The sequence below is a fragment of the Hemicordylus capensis genome, chromosome 2 (assembly GCF_027244095.1).
Source record: "Hemicordylus capensis ecotype Gifberg chromosome 2, rHemCap1.1.pri, whole genome shotgun sequence".
NCBI lineage: Eukaryota > Metazoa > Chordata > Lepidosauria > Squamata > Cordylidae > Hemicordylus > Hemicordylus capensis.
The window spans coordinates 185,013,375-185,037,254 of record NC_069658.1 but is presented as its reverse complement, the minus strand read 5'-3'; the positions used below and the strand labels follow the sequence as shown (position 1 = coordinate 185,037,254).

Below are 23,880 nucleotides of genomic sequence, written 5' to 3'. Positions count from 1 at the left end.
GAACCGCTGGTGGGGCGGGGGTGGCTTTAAGGACGGGGGAGCCTGCACTTACACACACCCCCAGCGCTCTGTGCATAAACTGTCCAGTGGGGTGGCAGTGTAACTCCTTGCCACTCTGTTGTTTCATTGACCGGAAGTGCCATGCCTGTGCGTGATGTGCACATGCACGGCAATTCCGGTCACTGAAACAACGGGGTGGCAAGGACGTATGCTGCTGCCCACCAGACTATTCATGCACAGAGCGCCAGAGGGGGAAGTGTGGTGGCAGGTGGGGTGGGGTGTGTGGCGGGATTAAGTGTACCCTCCCCTGTCCTTAAAGCCATCCCCACCCCCACATTCAAACTGGTTTGAACCTGGAGGTTCTGAACCTGTTTGGCATTCTAAGAATAGAATGCTGAAGAGGTTTGTGCACATCCCTAGTGTGAGAATGCCTCAAAAGCACTACCCTGAAGGGGAGCCATTTGAGGGGCCTTCGTAATACTATGAAACTCCAGTCTGTCTCTGTGATGTTTACAGTTTCCTGAAAAGCATTCTTGTAACTCAAACTGTAACATGGGGCAGGTTTCTAGCCTTGTCTACACACAAGTCCAACTCTAGTAAGTCTGAGGTTGGCTCTGCATACTTGGGTCTGACACGCAAGTAGATACAGATTTTTATTTTTTTTATTTAAAAAAATCCTTTCCATGTTACAGACTTCAGCAAGAGAATGCCTTTGTGACTTCTTTCCAAAATCTGTGGGAAACGGCTTCCAGTAATACTGTGATTGGCTGGCTACATGAGGCCAGTGAGGGTGGCTGTCGAAGAGCTGCTGCTGCTGCTGAGTTCAACAGGGCTACCTTTCTGCAGTCCTAAAAATGGTGTGGGAGGGCATGGCTAAACCATGGACTGGGTCAGCAACCCCAGCCAGCCCCTCCCCAAAGAAGGGCATTGTAGTGAGTACTGCCTCGCCACAGTGAGGCAGGGGCAGGACTTTTACCACCTCGGCACAAGGGGGGTGGAGTGGGGAGAGCTGAGATTAGTCCCTAGTGGCTCACTACAATTGGGTGGACGCAACTCCCCTATTCACCACTGTGGATCGAACCAAGGTGTCCTGGTTCCCAGCACCCTATCTACTTCCTTGTTTCTCTTAACTGTGCTGGAGATAATCTCTAACCCATTAAGAGCCCAGAGAGCTAGGGATAAAATTCAGGACTTCCGGATACCAAAACTTTAACCCACTGGGTGGGAGGGAATTCTCCCTCCCGTGCATTTGGCTAAATATATATATTTTTATATATAATGTATATATAGAAATTTAAAATATTTTATCTTTAAAAAATAACTTTTCTTTTAAAAAATGTAAATCTAAGGCTCTCTTTGTTTCCCCCCTTCCCTCCCACCCACCCCTATGGCCTTTAGAATTCCCACCCTCCACTCAGAGGGGCTGGTTATCCCTTCCCTCAGCCAGGCTTCATTCTGACACCTGAGGGGAGAAGGTGGGAAGTAGATAAAGAACCAGCAATACCTTTTCCCAACATGCAGGGAGCACTGCCCCCCAACTCAACACATGGCAAGTGAAGTGTACCCCTCCCCATATTGGCAGCCAGGAGTTGAGTGGCACAGAGAAATGGCGCCTCTTGTCGCTTGTGTATGGTGGGTGAGCATTGGTCACATGACACTCTCTAAGATGACCACTTTGGAGCCGCCATCTGAGACAGGGGTCAAGGTGGTCAGAGCGCCCATCTCCGATTCGGGCACCTTGTATTCCAGATGGTGTAGCCCCCAGATTGGCTGGGTGAGGTGATGCCAGCGCTGCGGGAAGAACAAAATAGAGGTTTACAAGTGGAGGTCTGCATACATCCATGAATGTGAATTTCTGTATGTAATACTTTCCCTGTGTCGGTTTCTTCTGCACTCTTTCACACAGGCATACTACTCACATGCGATACATGCCTAACCTACCTCACAGGGTTGTTGTGAGGATAAAAATAAACATGTAAATAAACTCTGAGCTCCTCGGAGGAAGAGCGGGATATAAATGCAAGCAAGTAAATAAATACATACATACATACATACTCACTCACTCACTCCTAGGAACATACTACTCATACATATCATTAACATGTTCCCCCCCACACACATAGTTAACCAACACTTCATAAATACCCTCTTCACTGAGTTTCTTCCTACCCAACAGGGCCATCTCATCTGTCCCTAGCCTAAGTCTGTTAACAGTTTTAAAAAATATATATATATTTGGGGCATAGGAATGTTCATAAACATTTCAAAACACAGCAGCTAGAAAAGACTCATTTCAACCACCTGAAGCCAGAGCTTGCACAGAAACTACCTATGGAGGTTACAAACAGTGCAGTCTGAATTTACCTAAATATTTTTCTTCTGCTGGATTTGGGGAATTAATTGGTAAAACCATGATTTTTCTGCAAGATTTTTCTGCTTTAAGTTTGGTACCACATTTGACTGTCTATGACCACAGTAATGCTCTAAAAGATTATCCAAAACCTTGCTTTGGCCGCAAAGCGATATGTAGATAGGTAACCAAAAGGCAAGTAAAGCTGACTGTGATGGGGTGCTCCCCAAGCATTTACCTCCACATATTTGCACACTGGAAACAATTCTGACGCAACAGTGTTAAAGTACCAAGAATGGCAGAAGCATTTTAAAAGGATTTCGTGGGCTATGTAGGAACTGCAAGGACTGTATGTGCTGAGCAAGCGCGTCCAGTTCTCGAAACAAAGCCAGTGCAGGCACGACCAGGGTTTGGACTGACAGGTTCTGATCAGCAGCGGCACATGCTGCATTTCATGGCCACAGCTACTGAGCTGCACCAGTGGGAGCGGGAGCGGGAGGGCACTCTGGAGGGGGAAGGCAAGGCAGAGGGACAGCTATTGGCTCGTAATTATAATGGCCTGTGCAAACTGACGTCATTGGCCTGCACAAGTCACAACAGGCCTTTATGTAGGGGCAATGGTGCAGCACACCCAGTCACTGCACAGCACTGACAGCCAGTAAGCACAAGGGCCCTTCTGCTAGCACCTTTGGCTGTTGCTCAGCTGTGGCCAGCAGGGCCTGCAACAGGTGTGGCTCCAGCACCTATCACGGGCCGGAATGCTACTCCGCCTAGCCTTGTGCTGATGCAAGGACTGCTTCCTGATGGTATCGTGGAGGTGGTGTGGGAGCTAATCCCTGGATCTGGGAACTCTAGGAGCCGTGAGTCCCAAGCGCCACCGTCCTGGTGATCTGGGAATGATGCCTCACCTCAGCCAGTGTTCCCTTGGCACGGATGAGTTTGTAAAGGGCGGTAAGAGGGACACACAGCATGGAGGACAGTGCAAAGCCCCAGCCGATGGCTTCTCCCCACCAGGGGTAGATGTAGCTGTTGTTGTAGATCAATGGCTTGTAGTAGGCAACGTTGAAAAGAAAGATGCCCTAGAAGTGGAAGAAAGAGTGGGTCAGGGACCGTAAAGCTCTTGTCAGACTACACCCCTGTTTCCAGCTTCCATTGCCAGAGGAGACAGGCTTTCTGACTCCCAGCCCCCTCTCCCCCCACTTTAGTACCACACATATACAAGATCACACTCTTGGATGACAAAATTGCTCACATCCTTCTTTTTCATTTTTGCTTAGACTGGGGAAAAACACGACTCCTTTTCAGCACACTGCTTGAACATTTCAGCCGTGCTTTAATGGCACTGTCTCTAGGGAGCATGCAAGTAGCTCCCTAGAGAGTCCACAGCATGGGTGCTGTCATCATGGGTCTATACAGGTTTGCACACCTATTAAGAGATGCAGACATCCAAGATGGTGGTACCCATAGCGTGGGTGCTCTAGGGAGCAACCTGAATGGTCCCCAGAGTGTCCTGACTCTGTGGATAATGCGGTTGCTGCCGCCACGCTGCTGCTGATGTAGGTGGTTTTTCCTTTGTAAAGCGCTGCTCACATCACTGGCAACTGGATGGAAACCTGGAGGAGCATTGAAAGTGTTCCCTAGAGAGTCCACATTAAAAGCACTATCATCTTGTATGTTGGGGTGTGTGTCTGTGTCTGTGTGTTTATGTATGTAGACTCAGGTTTGCTATCCCATAAAGTATGTGCCAGATGTGATTACTACCAAGAGATGAAGTAAGGCAAAGAACAACTTGTTTAAAGCCCTGTTTGAGCTGAAATGCACACCTAGGCCTTTGCCAGGTCCAAGGGCATTTCCAAGGAAGGTTGCTTGTGAGAAGACTGCCCAGCCAAAAACACCCACCTAACCCTTGCAAGCCACAGTGGCCTGTTTAGATCAGCTGCTGGGAATCTGGGGATCCTGTCCATGGGAATGAGCCATATGGGCACACAAAATCCTGCATCACTGAGATGGTAGGGTCTGACATGAATCTTGAGAATCTTAGCTTCTTTCTTAAGAGTCTCTAGGACATAACGAAAATCCCAGGGTTAGGGGTCAGACCCACAAGAGGCAGGCTACTTTCTGCTTGGTGGGTTTTTTGCTATTATTACCTCCACCATCTCTTAATTGGGTTCTACCCACAGAGGACTGGCTCAATACAGCCTGACAGCACATGTGAACAGAAAGGGGTGTGCTGGGAATGTGCCCGTTGGGATGTCCTCCATGGATGACCCAATGCCCTCCTGGTATGTCCCTTAAAAACATGTGGGAACTGTTAATCCAAATGGCCCCTAAACACGTGCTCCAAATATTTGTTTTAACAAATATTTGGAGCGCATGTTTAGGGGCCATTTGGATTAACATCCCTCACACATGATTAAGGGATGCGCCAGAAGGAATGTCCCAATGGGCATGTCCTCAGTGAACTGCCTTCCTGTTCACATGTGTTGCTGCTGGGCCATATTGTTTGAACTGGTCCAGAGATCGAAATTGCCCAGAGAAAAGGATGCCATTAAACATACAAGCTATGTCCTGGTTGGCACCAGAACAGTCATTTTTAAATATTCCTTACAGCAGCAGGTGTGACTGAGCACCTCCCCCAGAACAAAAGGTACCAGAAAAGAAGGGCGTTCCTGCTCTAATTCAGATCTGATTTCATGTGAAGATGAAAATTTTTAATTGCAGCTATGGCACCCACAGAGAAGCATGAGCAGTGGTGGTTTTTCAGCTTTTACCTTAAGTCCGGCCTATCTTGTCTCTCTAGTCCAACTCTATAATTCCACCCTTATCTTTCAAGAACAGTAAGGCTCTGCCCCCACCAGAAACCACTTCCTGGTCTATGAGGCACCAGCCCACAGAATAAGCACCTCAGGGGACCTCGCAATCCTAATTACCCGTAGCAGCACTATGAAAAAAGCCGCAGTGGGGGGAGGGGGGAGGGGGAGCTAACGGGCAGAGTAGGTAGTAAGCAGATGTGCAATCTGTGAGGAAAAATGTTCAACATTGTCTCCCAAGAACTTCTCCTTCACAGACCTCTTTGTAATGAACAGGAGCAGTGCAGGAACATGGTAGTTCCTGTTAATTTCAATGAAGATTGTGCAGGAGAACTTCCTGGGGGGTTACTCATAGGAAACATAGGAAACTGCCCTATACTGAGTCAGACCACTGGTCTATCCAGCTCAGTACTGTCTTCACAGACTGGCAGCAGCTTCTCCAAGGTTGCAGGCAGGAATCTCTCTCAGCCCTCTCTTGCAGAAGCCAGGGAGGGAACTTGAAACCTTCTGCTCTTCCCAGAGTGGCTTCATCCCCTGAGGGGAATATCTTGCAGTGCTCACACTTCTAGTTTCCCTTTCATATGCAACCAGGGCAGACCCTGCTTAGCTATGGGGACAAGTCATGCTTGCTATCACAAGACCAGCTCTCCTCTCCAGGAGTATCCCCCCAGGGATACATGTTATAGTTAACGTGTTGTTAACTAATAAAACACTTAATGTGCCATTCTGGATGTTCTGCCTCAGCCACCAATATGACTTGGTTTGGCTCTAGGTCTGCACAACCCTGGGCCCTGTAGCACCACTTAGGCATACAACGTATCATCCTCTTTTCTCAGGTACCACTTTGCCCACTTTTCACTCTCAGCTATGGTCGCCGGCAGTGGTCCCTGTAACAGGGATTTCCAGATGCTGTTGACTTCAACTCCCATCCTCCCCAGCCAAAGGCCATTACAGCTGAGGATGATGGGCATTGTAGGTTGTGGTCAACAACATCTAGGACTCCCTGTTACAGGGACCACTGGTGGCCACTGCTGTTTTTTTCCTTTTCTTTTCTGCCCCTGTGCCTTTAATAGCAACTTGACATATAGAAATACATGGTCTCAGTGCTTGGGAAAAGCTTTAACTGATAAATGTGTGTGTGCAGCTGGCTGCTGTTAAAGGCACACAAGTAGGAACAGTAAAAAAGGTGGCAATCTTATTCCAAGCCCTCAGTGGCTTGGATCCAGGGTACTTAAGAGAGCGCTTTCTTTGTCATGAACCCTGCCACCTATTAAGATCATCTGGGGAGGTCCTGTTGCCACCAGCCCGTTTGGTGGCGAACTGGGACAGGGCCTTCTCTGTGGCTGCCCCTGGGGCTTTGGAATATGCTCCCAATCAAAATAAGAACATCTCCACCTTGGGTTGCTTTTAGGAAGACCCTCAAGACACACCTATTCTCTCAGGCTTCTAACTGAAATTAGTTTTAAATGGTTTAAATGTTTTTATCCCACACAATTCTTTTATCTTTTCTTCTGTGGAACTGTTTTAATTCTTTTTACTCTGTTTTATATATGTTGTGTTTTAAATTGTGTACACCACCTAGAGAGACACATATATATTTATTAATTTGTTTATATAAATATGATAAAATAAAATAAAATAAATAAAGCACTGAATCAGTAGCAGAAAAAAAACAGCAGACAGAGCTACACCTGCTGGATTTCTGCCCATTACACAGCTGTTTGGGGCCAGAAGTCCTGCCAAGGAAAACAAAGAGTTAAGGAGAGTGACAGATTTCCATACAAACATGCCTGAAATGTCATCCTGTCCATGGGCCACATTGCTCTAGGCCAGGGCTGCACAACTTTGGCCCTCCAGCAGATGTTGGCCTAAAACTCCCATAATCCCTGGCTATTGGCTAGTGTGGCTGGGGATTATGGCAGTTGTAGTCCAAAAATAGCTGGGAGGGCCTAAATTGAGCAGGCCTGCTCTAGGCCCTAGAGTCTAGGGTGCAAGTCAAAAGCAGAAGAGCATTACCAGGCAGACAAGCGGGGTCAGGAACATCCAACACCACTTCATCCAGGGGCAGGGCCGGTAGCCAATCATGCAAGCGATGTCATCCATGAAACGGTCAGCTCCTGGAGGCGAGGGTAGGGGCAAAAAACTGGTAAAAAGAGCCAAAGCCATCACCTCCCTCGCATCCTCCAATCCCCCTTGCAATCTCCTGCATCCTCAGTGGCTCTTGGCCAATCTGCCCCTCCTCTCCTTGTTGCTGCAGATACAACAGGGACCTTTCAAGGACACAATTCTGCCTAGGCCTGTGCAGCCTAGAGGGGAAGGGAAAACAGAAATGCCCTTGACTGGGGATGGTGCTGAACAAAATGCCCCACATTCAACCTTTGCCCACATTTGCTGCATATTCATTCATTCATTCATTCATTCAATTTCTATACCACCACACAGAAATGTCCCATGTCGGTTTATAAAAATAAAACAATAAAACCACAGTTAAAAACCAAACATTAAAACAGTCAACAATTTAAAAACAGCAATAACTGCAAGAAAACCAGCTTACAACTGGCCAAAGGTTTGCTTAAAATAAATGAATCTTGAGAGCTCTTTTAAAGGCTATCATATGTGAGATCACACCTTTTTCACTTTTAACAAATTAAGCTGGAATAACCCCCATCCCTGGCCCTGTGTGCACATAATAGCTAAGAGGGCAAGCTTGTGTGGATGAATTGCCATTCTTTAGCCACCCTAAAGAAACTACCCAGTTAGTGGCTATAGAGCAGCAAAAGGGCAGGCTTCCCACTACCCTTTCAAGGTATGTTTTACAAGTGGATTCTAATCTGTATTCGTAATTGTGAGTTCAGAATCAGGAGGTGATAGTTCAATATGACGTATTGTGTGGCATATGTGGCGTAATGCCAATTAACCTTCTCCTCCCCCAGAAACATGCACAGGCAGGGTGGGGGAAAGAATCCACCCTTTTATTACTCTTTTTATTAATCTCATGCTGATTATGCACATGGCAGGGAAATCAGGGTATACAAGTGTAGACAAACAGCAGATCACAGGGTAAACTTGTTCCTGGATTGGATCACGTCCGACTTCAGGTCATGGTGGTGGGGTGTAACATGACTGAATGCCCTCATATTAAAACAAACAAGCAAACAACCAACCCAAAGACTCCTCCCAAGGAGAAGAGTGATCATCTTCGCTTCCATTCTCACAGAGTCATTTTCTGCGTGCAGGATTTTTTTTCTCCCCGAGCAGGAGCACTCAGCCGTGCCATGCCCCCACCCCACCCCATTGACAGCCTGAAGTAGTAATTCCAGGAACAATCTTATCACATCATTGGCGCTCTAGAGCAGATCAACCTTGAAAGAGAACAAGCCTGTGTTACGCAATCGTGAACATGTGCACACAGATTTGCTGCTGCTCCTCAGTAGAGACCATGAAACGTTCTGCTGTCTCAGGTTGAAGAGCTGTAGCAGTTGATGGTGTAGCATGTGCAATTCTAGGGCATCAACTCACATGAGGTTTGAATCACCTTTGAGTCACAGTGGAACAGAAAACTGAGAGCTGTTTGTTCGGCAGAAAAGCATTCTGTTCAACTTAGAGAGTTGAACAGAAAGAGAGCCAGCGTGGTGTAGTGGTTAGAGTGCTGGACTAGGACCGGGGAGACCCGAGTTCAAATCCCCATTCAGCCATGATACTAGCTGGGTGACTCTGGGCCAGTCACTTCTCTCTCAGCCTAACCTACTTCACAGGGTTGTTGTGAGGAGAAACTCAAGTATTTAGTACACTGCTCTGGGCTCCTTGGAGGAAGAGCGGGATATAGATGTAAAAATAATAATAATACTAATAATAAATAATAACTTCGCTTTCTCACATTTGCATTACAAGCCAATTAAAAGCAAGACCTGCTTCAAAGTCTCCTGAGTGAGAATGCCCTATGACAGGGTTCAACCCTAGTTCCTGTTTTCAAAGCCAACCAGGGCTCAACACCCATAGATTTGAATCTCTTGCTGCCATGTGTAGTCTAGGCTTTAGCTGGCACCATTTTTCTACTCACATGCAAGCTGGATGGAGAAGAGAATACTTCTGAGCACGTGAGGATTGTCTCCCCCTCACCATTCCCTACTGGATACTCATGGACCAGCTTCCAAATACAGCAGATTGTTTCTAGGGAGGTATAAACTTGAGCATTTTTCCTTTTACAAGAGGAGCATGGGGGTTATGTGCTTTATGCTGCCTGGTGTGTTTGTGTGTGTGCGCACACACGTGCTAGAAACCACAGTTCTAATTGCTCTAACCTCAAAAGGTAGGTTTTATATCTAATTTTAATAGAAATAAAAAATAATATATCTCCCAATTTATATCTAGTGTTTCCCCTCACTCTCTCTTGTGCCCATGAGGACTAGAAACTTATTTCCTTTATTTTGTCCACTGCATTCTGTGAAAATCTGCACCAAGTAACTTCCATTCTGATGGACCCGTGTATCATGACAAGACTTGCAGTTCGCTCCCACCTTGCCAACCATTTCTGCAGATCCCCCTTCTCTCTCCTTAAGTGCGAGTTGCACATCTCTTACCGTAGACCCAGGCAATCACCACGCACTCCCAGAAGGCCTGCCATAGCAGTGTGGTGCCACTTGCTGAGTAGTAGTCGAACAGCTGGAAGACATACATGCCCCCCTAAGGGGGAGGACCTGGGTGTGAGATGAGCATGACACAATCGCGGGTTGCAAGTCGGTTTCTTATTTCCAAGGTGCAGCTTCCACTACCCCCCGCCCCCACACCTGTTTTCCTCTTCAATTCTCCTGTTATACCTAACCAGGCTTGACCAGAGAGACTGAAGTTAAAATTGGCAGAACAGAATGACTCTCGTTGGGGGAGTGGCCTGAATCCGACAGCATGATGCTGGTCTTGTGGTAGGAAGCATGACTTGTCCCCATAGCTAAGCAGGGTCTGTCCTGGTTGCATATGAATGGGAGACTTGATGTGTGAGCATCGTAAGATATTCCCCTCAGGGGATGAAGCCGCTCTGGGAAGAGCAGAAGGTTCCAAGTTCCCTCCCTGGCTTCTCCAAGATAGGGCTGAGAGAGATTCCTGCCTGCAACCTTGGAGAAGCTGCTGCCAGTCTGTGAAGACAATACTGAGCTAGATGGACCAATGGTCTGACTCAGTATAGGGCAGTTTCCTATGTTCCTATGCCTTGGGCTGCATATTTTGGGCATTCAGTAAGGATCAGAGTGAGAGAGTGACAGATCTGGTTCGTGGAATGCTATTTATGCAATACTTATTTATGCAACTTATACAATATTTCTATTCTGCCTTTCAGTTCCAAAAGGGATCCTCAGCTAATCTGAGCTCCTTGTTCATTTCAGTGAGGCTTACGCAAGAGAACCTCCCAGTGCAGTAGGCCTATGTTCATTAGCACGTGCATATCTGGAGATGCCCCTTGGATCTGCTGCCTCAAGTGCTACCCAAATGCCACTGGCCTGCCCCTTCTAAACATTCCTCTGGGGTTTTCAGAAATTGGCAGAAAGGTGCTTTATCCTCCTCTTTTATTAGCCTACTTTCCTTAAGGAAAGTAAGCTTATGAGATCACCCAGCATTCTGTGTGTGTGTCATCAACTTTGCAATGCCTTGACAAATTTTGACCCAAATCAGGTACAGTGGCAGGGACATATAGGCATAGCTAATGATGATGTCATCCATCCCGATTCAAGATGGCAGACGTGTGAACATTTGAGGTGCAAGAGGGCTAACTTGTGAACCGCCTAGCCAATTTGAACCAAACGTGCTACAGGTGTAGAGACACATAGAGACAGCTCAACGGCATAGTTTGCGGTGATGTCATCTACCCCGATTCAAGATGCCAGGTGTGTGAACACTTAAGGCTGAAGTGGGCTAACTTGTGAAGATGGTAGTTATCAATTAAGATTATAGTGAAAGGAAATTAGGCAGATTAGATCTTACCAGAACTTGTTTATTTAGATTAGTTATATATTGCCCTTCAGGCCTGGCCATTCAAAGTATAATTTAATAGCAGAAACACTCCCCCCAAAAGAAGTAAAACAATATTATCAGCAAAAAAATACATGATACAGCAATCACTATCCTTAAACCAGCCCAATACAATGGCAGCATAAAATGTTACCCATCAAATCTTATGATTAAATGAAGATTAAAAGGCCTGAGAAAATATAAAGAGGCTTGCCTGATGTTGAAAAGACATGAATGCGACCGGCAAACCTCTCTGGGCAGAGAATTCCACAGACAGGGCACCATCTCACCTCAGAGGGTGGAGGCACCTGGGGGGAGGCCTCCCAAGAACATCTCAGGACATGGGCAGGCTAGAGTTCCTGTGGGACCCTAAGCCCTGTATGGCTTTAAAGGTAGGTACCAGCAGTCTGAATTGTGCTCAGAAATAGACTCAGAAGAGCCAATGCAACTCTTTAAGCACTAGCAAAATGAGTCCCCAGTGGCCGGTTCCAGACAGTAACCTAGCGGTTATATGCTGGATTAACTACAGTTTCCAAGCTGTTTTCAAAGGCAGCCCCACGTGCAATGCATGGCCGTTGTCTCACCCCAAGGTCATGGATAACTGTGACCAAGGGCTGCAGCTGGTTGGAGGTGCTCCCTGCTCCCGATGCCATTTGGGCTTCCAGTGACCCCTCAAGACTTCGGTGCCCCTGAGGCAGGGCGCCCAATGCCACCCCGATCACACACCCTCCTCCACCTCTAGCCCTTTGTCTTAAAAAGCAGGGGAGGGGGCAGGAGGGCATCTTGCTGCCTCACTGGCACCCTAGTAATGCTGCCTGAAGTGACCACCTCATCTCGCCCCACAGAAGGGCCGCCCCTAGCAATGTCACTTTGTCACTGACGGAGCTGAGAAGGGGGAGTGCAACTCTCTTCGAAAAGGACGGAGACCACCTTCCTGAGAAGGCAACTACCCCCCCTCCCCACCCAGTACCTTTGCCTCACTCTAGTCGGGACTAAGCACCAGAGTTTATTAACCCCCATCTGTCACAGGGCTGCAAAGGCTGCTGTACCTCAGTCACCATGGACAGCTCAATGAAGAAGCAGACCACACAGGAGACGGCCACGATGACCTCTCTCTGGAATCGGAAGGCGTAGGCAGTCGGGAAGAAATCCAGGATGCCGGTGATAAAGCCTTCAACGCCCACAAACTGCAGTGGGAGGGGGGTGGTGAGGTGAGGTGAGGTGGTAGGAGAGAGTAAGGAGGGAGACGGTGAGATGCAGGGCAGTGAAGCTGCTCTCCTCCCCACACTGGGGCAGCAGCCCAATTCTTTGGGGCTGCCTCTCCTCTACCCTGGACAACTCACCTGGCTATCTAAGCCCAGAAGCAGCAGCATGAAGAAAAAGAGGGCAGCCCAAAGTGGAGCCACTGGCATGAGGGTGACAGCTCGCGGGTACGCAATAAATGCCAGTCCAGGTCCTGAATGGGGGAAAAGGAAGAGACAAGGATGGAACTCCAGGATACCTGGCTCCCAATCAGGGTAGAAATCTTCTGTTGCATATAATTTTGGAGGCCAATGCAGACTCGAAAGTGTTTGGCTTTCAGTCAGATACAATGCATGTTTCTAGTCCTCAAGGTTGCAGGAATAAACTTGTCGTTTCAGTTATTTGGGGATATGGATTTAATGCTCTGTACTGTTTCTTGCCTAGGAAAATCAGAGCAAATTAGAAAATGCTTGCCTAGGAAAATCAGAGCAAAACAAGTTTATGTAAACCGCCTTGAGTCTATGGAAGTCAGGCGGTCAATAAATTTGCTAAATAAATACATTAAAATTCTGTATGATTGATATTAGAATGATCTGACCAGATACAATTAACAAATTATTCATGCATAATAGCTTGATTTACATAATTTGCCCTAAATTCTGGTTCATATTAGCATAGAATATAGATTCTTTTACTGCATGAAGGTCTACCTATTTCCACAATTCCACTATTGCCCAGCACAAATGCTGAAACTGGTCCTAGTCTAGAAATTCAGGATCCTAAAAATCTTGATTTTCACTTATTTTTACTCTCTTCCAATCATTTTTTGAAAAGGCAAATTTCAGCCCCTTATGGCTTCAAATGTATGAACAATAAGCTGGAGGGGAGCTGGGTGGTATTTCCAGGGCGCAGAGTCTCTAGGTCTTGCATCGCTCCTTGCCTCTCTCCATAAGTAGCAGAGGCAGAATAACTTATGCAAAATAAGAAAAATATAATTTGCATTAACTGAGGAGCTCAGGATTCAGTTCTCCGCACAGAATATTAAGAAAGCATCATTTCTTAAACAACAGGTCATAACAAGCAATATCATTTTATCAGCAATAAAACTACAAAAGAAAACGCCTCAACAGCATAAAAAGAGAACAAACCCAAGTGTGTTAAACAATAAGGAAAAACTATGCAAATTCGTATAGTGGGAAAAATCAACTCTTCCTGTAAATCCAGCCTCTTACAATTAATCTTGTATCATGAAAAAAATTCAGACCTAGTTTTAGCAACAGCAGCAAAAACACCATCACACACTACTTTAGGATAAAATGTTAATCACAACAGGGGCATAAATAAGTTTAAATTTAGTTGGCCATTTATGCATCTGACTCAACAAATCCTTTAGATATTCCTTCTGGATCTATCATCAGTTGAGCACCTAAAGAGATAATGAGGGAGATGCTCTCTCTCGTTTCCTCTGCAAACAGAATCTTTGCTCACTTTGTCTCCTCACATACAGGAGGACCTCGGTATTTGCGGGGATTCCATTCTTAACCACTGTTGCGGATACCGAAACTGCGAATACCGAGGCATGAAGTGAATGGGATCGTGGGGGTTGGGTTCCGAAGGCACGGAAAACTGCAAAAAACGGGCAACCTTGCCCCCCCCGGCCAACCAAATAAAATGCCCTAACGTGCTCCGCAGGTCCTCAGCAGTTCAGCAATGCCCCCCAAGAGACTTAAATCCACCCTTTTTTGAAAAAGAAAAGAAAAAGAAAAACCAGCATTAAAAAAAAAGAAAAAGATTTTCTTTGAAAAGGAGCCACAAAATGGCTCCCAAACACAAAATGGCGACTGGAAATGACCTTGGAGGTAATTTCCAGCCACCCCTCGATCCACAGATTTGAACCCCTTTTAGCCTTTCCCCTGCTTGTGTATACTGAGGTTGGGTGCCAATTACCCAACCGTGGATGCCAGAAATGTGAACAATGAGGTTCTACAATATCTTCCTTCTTCCTAATCTCAACCCGGAAGACAGCAAATGCTACCCTCCTGAGACAATGTAGCTCTGTTTAACTAACACTCAAGCTGAAATGTTTTCTTAGGTGTTTACATGACCAAAAAAAAAAGGTGAAGATTTTTAAACTCCTGTGTGGTATAGAACATGAATTCCCTTTATGCAGAGCAAGTTCTTTTAAGCACAATGTTTACACAGCTCTGGTTATCTAGCTGGGCCCTACTTTGATTATCTACTAACACTGCTTCCATGGAATGTTAGTTTCTCTTGCACCCTTAATCAGGTTCTCCAGAAATGCCTCACAGCTCTGAATACAGTAGCAGTTCCCTCACCAGCTGACAAGGGAGCAGAAGCCAAGTTCCCAGTAATGGAGAGCTTAAAAAGACAGGTAGCCCAACCAACCAAAAGGAGAAGCAGAATGAGGTTAACAAGACAGCTAAAAGCAGAGGGAATCCAAATATTTAGGAAACAGAGGGATGTGATTTGCAGTCAGGACGATTTGCATTCCTAACTCCCTAATTCCGCAAGCAATACAATTTCCTGCAAAGAGAACAGGTTATGGAAATTATTTTCATTTGGTTTAAGAGCCTGAGAAGCAAATTTTCAAATAATAGAAAAGCAGGGGGCTATGCATGGAGATATGAAACTGCTAAGTGGTCAAAGAGGCACCTTTTAAAAGTGTATCTCTTCTGTTTAGCAGAAGAGTGAGTGTCCCTATTCAATCCAGCACAGAATCCCTACAGTGGCTGCTGCTGGTGTCTCCCATGTATGTATGGTTGTTGTTTTTTTAAAAGTCTGTAAGCCCCTTTGGGATAGGGAACCATCTTCTCATAACTTGCTATGTAAACTGCTTTGAGAACCTTTGAGTACTTTTTTTGCAAAGTACTATAAAATATTCTACATGATGTAACAATAAACAACAGCAGCGAGGGCTAGAAACTTATTTTGTTCGTTTATATGAATGCTGAGATCCTCTGGATGCATACTGCATTCTGGACAGAAGACTATGGTGATGGGAGAAACTCATGGAACATAACTACACTTACACAAGTCCCATTCATATATAGTGCTAGGAGGCACATTCCCATTGTGAGATTCCATGCTGTTGCAATAAGTATATGAATGCTGGAACCACATGGATTGGACCAATCATGTAGGACCTTCTCACCATGGGAGTGATGCATGGACAGGATTGGGTGGAAAAGCATGACTTGACTGGCCCCAGTATCCACACAGTTCTGGCACCCAAATGTTTTCAGCAATAGTGTGGGATCCCACCACGCAGAAATGCCTCTCACACTACTAGTAGTATGTCTGAATGGCATCTTAGAGGTAAGGGACCCAGACTACAGCTCTACATGTGGTTCCCAATGTGCCGATTCGCTAACACTCTACTTTTGACGGAACCAGGACTTAACCTGAGCATCCCAGCTGCTCTCTCACCCCCAGGTGACTCTGTGAGGGGGGTGGGCTGAGCACTCACCAGACTCGGCCACTTTGGCGATGTCAACGCCCTGTTCCGCTGCCATGAAGCCCAGGATGGAGAAGACCACAAAGCCAGAGAAGAAGCTGGTCCCACTATTGATCAGCGCCAGGATGATGGCGTCTCTGGGGAGGGAAAGCAAAAAGTGCTTGGGATCAAATGAAGGATTCAGGCTGGCCTGGAGGGATTCTTCTTATTTGATTAGGCATGGATAGGAAAGGGGAATTTCAACAGCAACATTATAAAAAGCCTGATGAGAGACACCTCTCTGGGACTTCCCTTCTAGTTTCTCTGGGGCGCGTTCAATTATCCAGGCAGCTGACCTAGAATGCAGTTGAGAATAAAATGTCAGGGGACTTCCTGGTTGTTAACCTGGATGTGGTGGGAAGTTATATATATGGTTACATACGAACAATAACTGCTAACATTCCCATTGAGATGGCATGACTGCAAATGTGCCTTTCCTTTTATGTACCTGAGGCAGCTTAAGGTCACTCACATGACCTTTTTAGCCAGGTGGGGAGGGCTGGAGGGAGAGACAGGAGTGCTCCTCCTTCCCCCCCAGATAATCTTCTTTTCTTTGTGGGCCACGTGGCTCGTACACCCACACAGTCTACGCTGCTCTTGGCAGTGCAGGCATCCTGGAGGCCAGGAAAATGCAGCCCGGCCTACAGATATTCCTAATGCACCAGATGAGGATTCCCTCTCAGCCAGGTGCCTGCCTGCAGCCTGAGCAGACATATGACCGGGGGACGGGGGGAGGATGTGCTTGCACCCTTCTACCCGGGTAAAAGCCCAGGTAAAAACCCTGGGCTACCCATCCGGAGGAGCAGTGCCAGGATCGGCCATGAACCTGGTGCTTCGCACAAGCGGCCCTACCCCAGTAGGGTTGCTCGTGTGAACAGCCTCCTTATCTTTCAAGTCACGATGCAGTTGAGGATCCAGAAAGGTGTGAGAAGACAGGCAGAGGGGGGAGGAAGATGATCTTCTTGCCCTGCCTCATTTTGATGACACAACATTAGGTTTACTCATAAGGAAGGAAAACTGAAAGGCAGGGCTGAGAACTCAACAGCTATAAAAACTATTACGCACAATATTTATTCCGGGGCTGTATGCTTTCCTGATGAAACTTGTTCTACACAATGGACAAATCAGTCAACTAGGGCTGACACCTAGAGTTAGGGAGGGGGTGTCCCGGTGTCCCTCTGGCTTGCATTTTTAATAGTCATTAGATATGCAGAAACTAGCAAGCGAAGCATTTCAGAGATAAAGAAACATTATCAACTGCCAATGTCTGCTCATCAATGGCCTGACTAACTAGCTGTTATAGCAACAGCAGGACAGCCAGACATTCAAAAAGTCCGGCTTTTCCAAGCCTGGAGATAATTAGCAATGAATTTTTGTCTACCAGGCAGCTGATAAAAAGGACCTGCTATTTGCTGAGGCGGGGGGGGGGGGATAAGTGGGAAACATCAGTCTATTCCTCCTATGTCCTGCCTGCTCTCAGATCCAGCTGCATCCTCTGGCTGTGTAGGAAATGGGCTCTCACTTATAGCAATTGTTGTTGAACCGGTTATAGCTGCCCAGGGCAGTGAGTGCCCCCAATCCTATGGCATATGAGAAAAAGATTTGGGTCCCAGCATCAATCCACACCTGAAAGAAAGAGAAAGAGAGAGGGGCGGGGGGGGGGGGAGAGAGATTGAATTGTTAGATGGCTGAACTTGGGAATCTTTGCTCCAAGTCCCTTCTGACAAGAGCTGCCAACTTTGTGACCTGCTCCTGTTGCTCTGCCTTGAACAGCAGCCTTGATCTGCAGTCCTTAGCAGGTGCCAGCCTTTACACCAGGCCTGCTCAACTTCGGCCCTCCTGCAGATGTTGGCCTACAATTCCCATAATCCCTGGCTATTGGCTGCTGTGGCTGAGAATTATGGGAGTTGTAGTCCAAAAACAGCTGGGGGGCCTAAGTTGAGCAGGCCTGCTTTACACTCATGCTGTGAACAGCTTCAGCAATCACTGTAGGTGTCACAACAGTAGTGGCTCCTTTGGAAGTAAGTAACTGAATAAACTGCAACAGAGTCCTCTGAATAAGAACTCATTTGATCAAAATGTGTTGAGATTTATACAACTGGCATCGAGGCATCTCCTGAACCTGTTGGACTTCACTCCGCCCCCGTGGTGTTTTTGGTTAACCCATTCCTTGATCCAGGCCAGCTTCTGAAAGGGGTTTTAGTTACTTGTATTCCAGCTGTGGCGCAGAGGCAGGGCTAACAAACAAGAGCACTCAAAAGCACTTGCCTGTCTATACATAATATATATTTCATTAAACGGTTAATATTCCTGATTCCACGCCCTTGCCTTGTCCTTGCATACCACAACTCTTTCCCTTGGATTCTACAAACCAACCAACGCCCCCCCCCCCCGATCAATTAGCAGAACCTATTGGCTGTGTTCTGCTAATTCCCGCCCCTTGAGCTGCTGTTACAGGTGCAGCTCTAGAGGCAGCTGGATACATTGGCAATCCAACCCCACCCCAGTGTCTTCCACTTACCTGAGGGGAGGCCAGTTTGGACCAGTCGGGTTTGAGATAGTAGATTATCCCATCCTGAGCTCCAGGCAGCATCACCCCTCGGATTAGCAGTATGATGAGCACCACGTAAGGGAATGTAGCAGTGAAGTAGACAATCTGTGTTGAAGGAGGGAGGGCATGAAGACTGCACAGAATAGCAACAGAAAGCGGGGCACGGGGTGGTGTTTCAAAATACAGGCAAATATATAACCTGTGTGCCTCCTTTTTTACCAGCTCAGAACCTGTACTATTAAGAGAAGCGTGGCATTCAGACGCTTTCTGTACTACTCATGCCAGGAAACGTTTCTCCTGCAAAATGTCCATGTGGCAAGCTTCTGTGAAAGGCACTTCCTACCAGATATAACAAAACCATCACGGAGCAATAAAAAGCCTCCTTAAAAAGGTGTGAATACCTTACCTGGGAATAAACCATTAAATTCAATGGCACTGGCTCAATGGGGGGGGGGCTGCCCCCTTTACCCTCCTGGATGCCCATGGGTAGAGGAGTGTGGAGACTAAGGCAGTGGCTTTAAACCAGCTGTGTTCTGGAGACACTGGGGTTCATATAAACCTGATAAGCTGCCTTACCCCGAGTCAGACCCTTGGCTCATCCTACTCAGTTTAGTCTACACAGACTGGCAATGGCTCTCCAAGGTTACAGACAGGGCTCTTTCCCCAAACGTGCCCAGAGATAATAGATTGAACGTGGGGCCTTCTGAATGCAAAGTATGTGCTCTATGGCTGAACAGCAGCATCTCCTCTCCAAAGCATACCAGAGGTTTCTTGACAGAAAGTGTTCCCATAGTCAAAACGCTGGATAATCACTGAACTAAGGGAATTCATTGAGCAAGACACATAGGGTCTGTATAGCATCTTGTTTCAGCATTTTAGAGGTAACTCTAGGCGGCAGGACTTGAGGCCCATGCACACATTATGTCCAATCTTCATACAACAAGTGTGCAGTGTGCACAGGTACAGATCTGTACACAGGTACAATCGTTCCCATGGCATGTTGGACACAGGTACAACAGTACACTTCCTATCTGTAACCATGCATTTGAAGGGCCTGCATCCAGATTCACTTTTAAAACGAACACAGGTACAGTCGTTCACGTCAACACATGTACGAGTGTACAGACATCTGTACACTCTTACAACATAATATCTGAACTGGGCTTTGTGGGAAGATGCAAGAGCTGGAGAAGTGCAAACAGCCTCTCTCCTCCAGCAATATCAACATCCCCACAAAGCATGCTGCACAGCTTGGGTTAGTCCCGTGACTATTCCTTGTCAGCAGCTTGGATGGCTGAAGGAATCTAAGCAGATGGAAGACTCCAACATATTTGGGTTGTAAGAGTTGGCAGAATTACTGCGCACACACCTTCACTGTGGGAGACAAGGAACTATGGCGCCCCCTCCTTACACAGGAAGGGGAGCCACCTGTGCTTCCTTCCACAGTGAGCATCAGTGTTCCCTCTAACAGGGATTCTCAGATGTTGTTGACTACAACTCCCAGAATGCCCAGCTGCAATGGCTTGTGCTTGGGGATTATGGGAGTTGTAGACGACAACATCTGGGAATCCCTGTTAGAAGGAGCACTGGAAGTAGACATCAGGTTTCCCTCCTCCCTCACCTGCTATGAGGTACACCAGGCAGAGGAGGGGTAGCAGAAAGTGTGGGAGAAGCAGCAGTTGATTCATCTCCTGCTGCATTGGGGAATTTCCAGTTGAGACCTAACAATCCTAAACATTCATGACCTCAGTATTGAAACACTGAATGGAACTGGGACTACAAAGCACCCTTTGTTTCAGATGAAAGTGCTCTGGACATTAATAATGGGGGGGGGGGCAGCGGGGAGGAGGAAAGAACTTCAAGGCACTGGCTTTCATCATACTTCCTTCTGATGGGAAAGCAAGTCCATTAGTGATCAATCTCGTTTCTCCCCTGAAAAGGTGCTTAGACATCATTCCCCTGATCAACTTTCTTCTGGCACTATAAGAGACACTTTTCAAGGGATAAAGGCCTCTGGCTAATGCTGAATGCTTGAGAACTCTGGTAAGGTCTGGCTGCCCAAGCCCAGAGACAGAGCACAGGTCTGGATGGACAACCAGCAGCTAGGTGGCCTGCTCAGGGCAGTCTCTCCTCAGCCAGGCTGCCTGCACACAGCTGTGGCCAACTGTGGGAGGCCAGGTCACATGTGCCTTTCTGCCCAGGCCCCAAGGCTGCTGCCCCCCACCCCCAGCTGCTGTCTGGTGAGAAATGTCAGGCTTCCTCAGGCATGGAACTTGCTGACGGGGGGGATTTCGAAGGCACTGGCCATGCTCGGGAAAGCGAGAAGCAGGCGCTGGGTATCTGAGGGCGAAAGGAATGCCTATGCGTGTGTGACAGAAAGAGACTGACTTTCTGCTTCTTATATGTGTACGCGCTGTGCAAGGTTGAGGGGTCACTTTCCCTTTTGCATGCAAACGGGGAAGAGCCAAAGGTCAGTGGCAGAGCACACATGCTTTTCACACATCAGTCTCAAGTTCTATCCCCGGCATCTCTGTTTAAACGGATCTCAGGTAGCCGGACTGGGAAAGGGAAGGCCTCTGCCTGAAGCTCTGGAGAGCCACTGCCAGTTTGAACAGAAATCCCTGGGAAAGATGGGCTAAACTAACTCCTGCTAACTGGTGACGATACAAAATGGTGGCTATCTTCTTGCACTTAGCAAAAAAGAGAGCCACTGTCCCTATTCAGCCCAACGTGGTGTCCCTCCCAGTGGGTGGCTGTTGCAGGTGTCTCCCTTGGATTTCTTTTTAGATTGTGACAGGGAATCATGTCCTTGTTCCTTTTGCTACATAAACCACTTTTGTAACTTTTTGTTGAAAAGCAACATACAAATATATTTATTTTATTTATTATTATTATTATTATTATTATTATTATTATTAATAGATAAATCATCTGACTCAATACAAGGCAGCTTTATAAGATTACCCCATACTCTTCAGGAGTATTTTCAGACAGCGGGCTTTACCACGAGTTTACTGCGAGTTTGAATTTGCCAAAAAAGAGACACAAAAAGTGGGGTTTTTTAACCCCAGACATAAATTGGGCTCTGCTCCAATGCCTAATGAAAAACGCAAATTGTGTCTGGAGTGCTCCCCAATAGCTCACAGGAACTTCGGGGTAAATCTGGCCAATATGTGAATGCACACCCTCCATTGAGGAGAAGTGAGCTAAAAGCCCTTCAAATGCTCCAGTTGAAGTGCAGATGGAGAGCCAGGAATAGGGATGTGGGAAACTGCCCCCAACTGAGAAATGTTGTTAGCTTTATCGAAACTCTTTCTCACTCTCCTTGGATGTTTCACCTGAGCACAGCCCCTTACATTTGCCTTGAAATTTCACTCTGAGAAGAAATTAGGGGCAACACCCAAGCCCCAGGTCCCCCCACTGTCTGGAAAGTTGTCTCAGCAGCCTGGTGCTTCCAACAGGAGATCCAGCAGTGGTAAAAGGCAGATGACACCCATAGAACAGCTTGACTAATAAGCTGCATCAGTGTTTTCTGTGGGCCTTGAGCCAAGATGTGTGGAATGCTCCTGAACAGAATCGTTGCTAGTCTTTATCCAAATGTCACCCCCACACAAAATCCTCTGGATGTCTTAACTGAGAAAGAACTTCCAAATTTGCTTTAGGCAAAATTCAGTGGTGACTCTGGCCAGGAATATCTCTGTCATCAGGAGGAAATCCAGAAAGGGAAAGTTTGGCTGCTGATGACAGTAGTGTCTCATAGGGCCAGAGTGCATGCGATGTTAAATCTGGCATTAGAAGGTGGGCTTAACTTGAAAGTGGACCATTTAACAATTAGCCACAGGGGGTTGCTACCTGTGTCAGGAGGGTGGTGCACAGTCAGGGAGGACAACACCACTTTCCCCTGAAGTTCTTTTTGCGCTGAGAATGCCCCCCTGCTGCTGAAGCAGAAACCTGCCCCCAAACGGCAAGGAATAGTTGGGATGCAAACTGTACAGCATCTGGGCATCTTATGTGGAGCTGACACATGCCTCATGTGTCTCCTCAGGAAGTGGATTTTAAGCTCCATTAAGAGTGACAGATTGGAAGATGGATTTGACCCCAGGGCACAGTCTACTGAGGGACAAACTAAATGTGGCAGTGAAAGACTCCTGTATTAACATTCAGTCTGCAGCCAAATCCATATAAAGCATGGGGATGGGGAGGAGGTGTTATTTTAAAGTCCAGCATGGGTAAGCAACAACAGGGAATGAACCCTTCCCCACCTGTCCTTGTCTGACCCATTACTATGAGGCCTTTGAGTACTCTTGAGAAGAAGCAGTCATGTGCCTTCCTGGAGCCCTAGGTGACCTTTGCCATGATTCACCTGCAGCTTCTCCCCCATCTCCTTGCATACACACACACACACACACACACACACACACACACACACACACACCCTCTCTCATACGGTTGAACGGCCTCCCCCTAACCCCTACCTTTCCTGTGGACTTGACGCCTTTCCAGACACAGAAGTAGACAAGGACCCAGCAGGCTAGAAGGCAGAGGGTCACCTCCCAGTTGATAGCCCCAGGGAGCTCTAGGCCTCCCGACAGACGCAGCACCTTGTTCCTGCAGTTAGGGAGAAAACAGACTGACTGAGCACTGGCTGGGGGAGGAATCAGTGAGTGCTGCCCAGATGGGCCCAAAGGAGACCTAGCCCAGTCCCTCCCAGGGGGTCCGAGGGCCAGAGCAGGAGGAGAGGATACCAGGACTCACTCCCAGAACTCAATGACGGGCGATCTCTTGTCGGAAAGTTCGTCACAGGTAAGGTTGCTGCTGGCGGTGCCGTTGGCGCAGTCGCCATGCCTGAAGATCTCCATGCACTCCAGGGAGTTCCAGGGATTCCCGCAGGTTGCCCAGGGCAGGGTGGCCGTGAAGGACTTCACCAGGTAGTAGAAACCCCAGGCCAGTACCATGATGTAGTAGGTGTTGCAGTAGAAGACAATCACCATAGAGGCAAACCCCAGCCCTGTGGAGAAGTTAAGTTACTTATGAAGAGAGGGGCAAGGGGTACCTGAGATGCCCCCAACCCAGACGTCTTGAATATGTGGGTGCTGCCGCCTCTGTTCCCTGCGATCTCACTGAATGGAGGACCTCTCTTATAGCTCTTTCCCTTATACGCACAAGGAAGTGGTATGTGGATTTAACTAAAGGTTTACCCAGCAACAACTCCATTTTCTCCTTCACCTTTCCCTCCCCTTTCCTTTCTTGACTTCTCCGCCAACACTCTCTTGGGATAAATGTCCAAACAAACAAATTGCAAAAGATAACTGGACAGGATACAACAAAGCCTTTAACTAGGGCAGTGGGTCCTCCATGCAATCCATCATAAAATAAACACAGTTCCACCCCACAAATCCAATGGCCTTTACAAATC

General features: G+C 47.2%; 1 protein-coding gene across 3 annotated transcripts in view; it reads right to left on the bottom strand.

The window, feature by feature from the left end:
- Positions 1 to 1,388: 1,388 nt before the first annotated feature.
- Positions 1,389 to 23,880, bottom strand: part of SLC6A8 (solute carrier family 6 member 8) — a 37,973-nt gene continuing 15,481 nt past the window's right edge. For all 3 annotated transcript variants that reach the window (XM_053296055.1, XM_053296056.1, XM_053296057.1), the window contains exons 3-13: positions 23,220 to 23,472; positions 22,940 to 23,072; positions 18,435 to 18,569; positions 17,436 to 17,539; positions 15,887 to 16,011; positions 12,501 to 12,613; positions 12,207 to 12,344; positions 9,741 to 9,843; positions 7,177 to 7,277; positions 3,259 to 3,429; positions 1,389 to 1,791 (exon numbers count right to left, since the gene is read on the bottom strand). In XM_053296055.1, coding sequence (XP_053152030.1) covers positions 1,648 to 1,791; positions 3,259 to 3,429; positions 7,177 to 7,277; positions 9,741 to 9,843; positions 12,207 to 12,344; positions 12,501 to 12,613; positions 15,887 to 16,011; positions 17,436 to 17,539; positions 18,435 to 18,569; positions 22,940 to 23,072; positions 23,220 to 23,472 — 1,520 coding nt within the window. In that variant the 3' untranslated portion in view covers positions 1,389 to 1,647. The remainder of the gene's footprint in view (positions 1,792 to 3,258; positions 3,430 to 7,176; positions 7,278 to 9,740; positions 9,844 to 12,206; positions 12,345 to 12,500; positions 12,614 to 15,886; positions 16,012 to 17,435; positions 17,540 to 18,434; positions 18,570 to 22,939; positions 23,073 to 23,219; positions 23,473 to 23,880) is intronic.